Raw genomic sequence first — 5,000 nt, 5'->3', positions numbered from 1 at the left:
GTCTCTAAAGAAAACATGACAACAATGGCCCCTGAAGACTTCCGGCCCACCAGGAAATGCACTGTATGCCAGAATACCAGCCTAGGCCTGTTTCAAGCTCCATGAACTCCAGTTGCTCACATCTAAAGTGAGTTCTTAGGAATTCTAAACCTACATTCACACATGTTATTCGCTTCTCGCTTACTCGCCTACTCGCCACTCGGTCATGGAACGTTCGCTAAACCTTCCCGCGGGTTAAACTGCCACTACAAAAAAGCGGGAAGTTAACAGTCAATAATCCCATCTGTGCATGCCAACCTGTTACTCGCTTACTCACCTCGCTCGAAATTAAATTATTTTCATCTCGGAATCTGACACCGCACACTTGTACTCTCCTCATCTCCTCGTTTCGTTGGAACACATTAATGTTCTACTGACTTCTCTCACTGAGCGAGTCACTAGTAGTGATGTGTGTGAATTTAGCTTAAAGCAGGTAGAGAAGAGAGAAAGTGAGAGTGGCCACAACAAGCACAGTAGTCTGCAGCCACGGCACGACGCTCAGCCCTTCACCTTTGACCCCTGACCCGGTGACCCCTCAAGGAGAGCACACATCTGCTCCACAGAGAGCCACTGGCCTGGCCACACTCCACCTTGACCCCCAAATGACCCCCAACTGACCCCCGAGGAGAGGAGAGGCGGACTGGTTGACCTCCACCATGTCCAGCGCACAGGTCAAGTCAGGCACACCTGGACCAGCCTCAGGGGTTGGATGGAGCAAGACCTCATGGGTTATTTATTTTTAATCACATTTTAAAGTCACAGAGGTGATGGCTGAAGTAACACCTTCGTTTGCGCCCCCCTTTAAAAATGAAGAGAAAATCCTGCACACTGTCCACTCCACATACAACTACTTATTAACAATACGTTTTGGGTCATCACTCTTCAGGTGTGTTCCCCCTGTTTTGAAGCGACTTTACTCACTGCTGGTTACCAAAATGAGTATGGTCTCATCTTCTATACCGGCAGCGAGGCCCTGCCGTGGCCAATAGGTAGGGCACTAGCCTGCCATGCGGCTGGACCCGGGTTCGATTCCCGGCCCGGGTCCTTTGCCGACCCCTCCCCGTCTCTATCCCAATTCGCTTCCTGTCCAACTCTCAAACTGTCCTATCAAATAAAGTCGAAAAAGTCTTTAAAAATGTCGAAATATAACGCAATGTAACGTGTGGCTTCACCTCCTGTGCCAGGGGTCCCAGGCTGAAGCGCAGTAGCTGGCACAGCTCTCCCAGGTTGGCCAGGCAGCTGGCACGCATGGTGGGGTCGGGGTCCCGCGTGCCACTCAGAAAGGCACCCACCAGAGGGTACCCATAGTGCGGCGCCAGATCACCTGAGGGGAGAAGACATCATACGCTTCAGTTTCATTTACATTGGATGCACTTTCTACATATTTTATACGCTTTAATTCAATTACGTGTTCCCATAGTTAGGCTTATTATGGTATACCTTTGAAAAGGCAATTATTTGAATTTGCAATGGATTAGCAATTTTGATACAAATAGTCTTAGACCAAAAATAGAAGGGTGCCCCCTGACAAAGACCTTGTAGGTCGAACTGCGACGGTCAGTCTATGCTGCCTTAAAAAAATAGCAAAAATAATAAAATCAGAGTGCCACACTTTCCTTCCCCTTTATTTTTTTTACAACTTCTACCCACTAAACTGTTGAGCACTTGTGTAGGAAAGCTTGGATCCTCGCAGCGCTTTCGTTTTTTATTTCCTTTTTTCCTGATCAGTCTAAGACCTTTCTAAGTAAAAATGAAACATCCAGGTCTGAGTTGCTCTGGCGATGCTCCTTAATCATTATTACAATAATGGTTTTGGTTTGAGTAATTAGACAGTACACAGAAGACATTTCTGTTGATTTGTATGGAAGTATTTACTGACTTCCCCTATGAGAGTGACAGTGCTCAAGAGGCCACTTCAACAACCAATATGGCCAAACCTCTCATGCATTCAATCCATGAGAAATCTCCAGAGGGTCTGCGGTCGAGTGGAGAGCTATGTGGTAACCAGACAAGACACAGACACAGACACAGACACACACACACAGACCTTGGTGCTGTCGCTATCCTAGCAGTGTGAAAATCTACAGGCTAAACAAACTCTATAATCCCTTTCAAATCATTCCTACTCTCACTACCCTCCCCCTCGGAAGTTGTTATGTGTTTGGTCTCGAGAACGTGCGCGTGTGTGTGTGACGTGCACAGTGTGTGTGTGTGTGTGTGTGTGTGTGTGTGTGTGTGTGTGTGTGTGTGTGTGTGTGTGTGTGTGTGTGTGTGTGTGTGTGTGTGTGTGGTGTGTGGTGTGTGTGTCTATGTTTTCCCAGGCGCAAGTGTTGGGGGCAGAGTGTGAGAAAGGCACGCTGAGGAGCTAGATGAGGTCACTCTCATCAATCTCTGTTGTGTGTGTGTGTGTGTGTGTGTGTGTGTGTGTGTGTGTGTGTGTGTGTGTGTGTGTGTGTGTGTGTGTGTGTGTGTGTGTGTGTGGGCGTGAGCGTGCATGATTTTGAGTGTCTTTGTGAATCTCAGTGTGTGTACATGTGTATACGTGTGTGTGTGTGTGTGTGTGTGTGTGTGTGTGTGTGTGTGTGTGTGTGTGTGTGTGTGTGTGTGTGTGTGTGTGTGTGTGTGTGTGTGTGTGTGTGTGTGACCATGTCTCCTTGACACTGGTGTTTGCTTGTAAATGTCTGCCGTGATACAGGCTAACGTACGAGAACAGCTGCTCATAAAATCATTTGAAGCCTCAGTGAAGTCAAGTCCAGTCAGTGATTAAATCTGATGCATTGACATGTTCCGTAAGGTCATGTCACTTAACCCATTTTAGCCTACTGTGTGAAGCACCTGCATACAAAATGCCTGCTAAATGCCTAGGCTCCTTTTGGAAAAAGGTGACCCTCAGCCTATGAAAACCTCAGACTCCGAGGCACATAAAAACATGAAATGAGATACATCTAAAAGCTATGACCCTCCTCTTGCGTTAGAATGTGTTCGTTCAGCTCTAATATACCAATGTCTTTAATTAAACATCTTAAATCTCATGAGCTGAATGCTGTGTCTTTGTCTCTCCAGCATAGTGCATAGTGTTGGAAACAAAACCAAAACAAGACTGAGCTACCATTAGTCTATTTAACCCATACATATTTCTGAAAGTGTAAAACTGTATGTATTGTTTAGACCAGAATATTGATTCACTGTTGTGTAATATTAATTACTGATATTTATCTGTATCCTGTTATCACATCAAAACATCTCAGCTGACCCCATCTGAATTGCAGGTGACCCCACATGAGGTCCTGACCCCAGTGTTAGAAAACACTGTTCTACTCAGAGCAACTATAACATCACAGACCTAACTCTACCCATGAAACTCTCAATAAGTCTGCAGAGGGGAAGCTGGGAAATTGTGATTGGCAAGGGCTGCGGCTACTCTGATATGAGAAAAGGGCATCTCGGGGCAAACAGGAAGTCGGGACTTGGCTGGGGCAAAACAACTGGTGTAATGGCAAAACTGGTGCAATGAGAACGCTTTTAAAAACACCTTCACAGGCTGGATACAGCTGGCTAGGTTGCCATTGGCAAAGTGATAAACCAAAGAGAGGTGTACCAGTACATGTCAAGCATTAAAAACAAAAGTGGACACTTGTACTTGATTATGTTCATTATGTCTGGTGTACTGTGTAGGATGGTGGCCAGAGTAGGTATTGCAACTATGCTGCTCATTGAAACTGTGCTGTCTACTGCCAAATTGGATCTTTTCATTAATATTTATTAAATAATGACTAATATTTACTAATAGACCAAAGTACAGAACATTTTGCAGCTAACAATGTCTACTTCTGGAAATTCAAAATGGATGACATTGGAGAATATCCCCCTTTTCATATATGAAAAGTGCAATTTTTCCAGTCATAATGAATACTTAGAATTTGATAAAATTCGATGGTGGTGGTGGTGGTAAGTATTCATGAGAAAATGTAACATTTGTGAATGGGCAGCATGAATTCTGGAAAAAAACTACTGGAAATATTACACAGCGCACTTTTAAGAGAATTTCTATAGAACACAGGTGCACTGAGCTGGATCAGGTGGTGTAATGGTGGAGGATGAACAAATGTCTGCATGGTAAATCATAGAGAACTCATTTTAGAAAACTCATTTGTAAGATGCTTTAAAAAAACAAACAAAAAAAACCTCTGCTTAGTGTAATGTAATATAAAGAAAATCTCACACACAGCAAAACCAGATTGATTTTCACAGGCCTTCTACCTTACAAGTATGAAATTGCAGACCAATTTCTACGCATGAAGTCAGGTTTTTATGACGGGTTATTATGGATCAAATTGTTTCTGAAGCCCCTGAAACGGATTTGAGAGATAATAGATACATTTCTGTGTGTGTGTGTGCATGCGTGCGTGTCTATGCACATGCGCATGCGTTTAAAAGACAACATGTCTGGCCCTACATTACTTGGCTTTCTTTTATGGCTTTCTTTTATTGCTGTGAGGTAGGGGAAAATACCAAACTGATTTGAAACTAATTGGAGGGCTCAGACCTCCTACCATGTCCTGAAACAGGTTATATATTTATATTTGTCATGGTCTAATACAGGTTTATTTGACTGTCAGCCTTGCCAGGAGATTTATTGATTCTATACAATGTATGATGTGTGTTTGATCTCTCTGTGATTGAAAATTTTAAACACACAAGCATTTTGATCTATTGCAAAAACTATGATCGTAATAGGGGTGGCTTAAAAAGCACAGTCTAGGTCTGTGTTAGGGGCAGCAAGATGATTGTTAAACTGCCTTCAATACAAGAAGTAAACTACGCATCTGTGGCTTTGTAGATACACAGCTACACAGACTGGACGACAATGAGAATGAAACATTTAACTGTGTTAACCGCATCACACACACAGACAGCCTATTTTCGGAGCATAAACCAGGCTTAAGACTACATCAGTGCCT

General features: G+C 43.6%; 1 protein-coding gene across 1 annotated transcript in view; it reads right to left on the bottom strand.

Annotated features, from left to right (window-relative positions):
* tango6 (transport and golgi organization 6 homolog (Drosophila)) overlaps nt 1–5,000 on the bottom strand; it is a 63,324-nt gene that overhangs the window by 10,843 nt on the left and 47,481 nt on the right. Inside the window, exon 19 of the mRNA XM_063196829.1 lies at nt 1,212–1,363. Within this exon, the coding sequence (XP_063052899.1) occupies nt 1,212–1,363 (152 nt within the window). The remainder of the gene's footprint in view (nt 1–1,211; nt 1,364–5,000) is intronic.

Source organism: Engraulis encrasicolus, chromosome 4 (assembly GCF_034702125.1).
Source record: "Engraulis encrasicolus isolate BLACKSEA-1 chromosome 4, IST_EnEncr_1.0, whole genome shotgun sequence".
Taxonomy (NCBI): Eukaryota; Metazoa; Chordata; class Actinopteri; order Clupeiformes; family Engraulidae; genus Engraulis; species Engraulis encrasicolus.
Note: the sequence above shows the minus strand (reverse complement) of the source record. Positions and strands in the feature narration are given on the sequence as shown.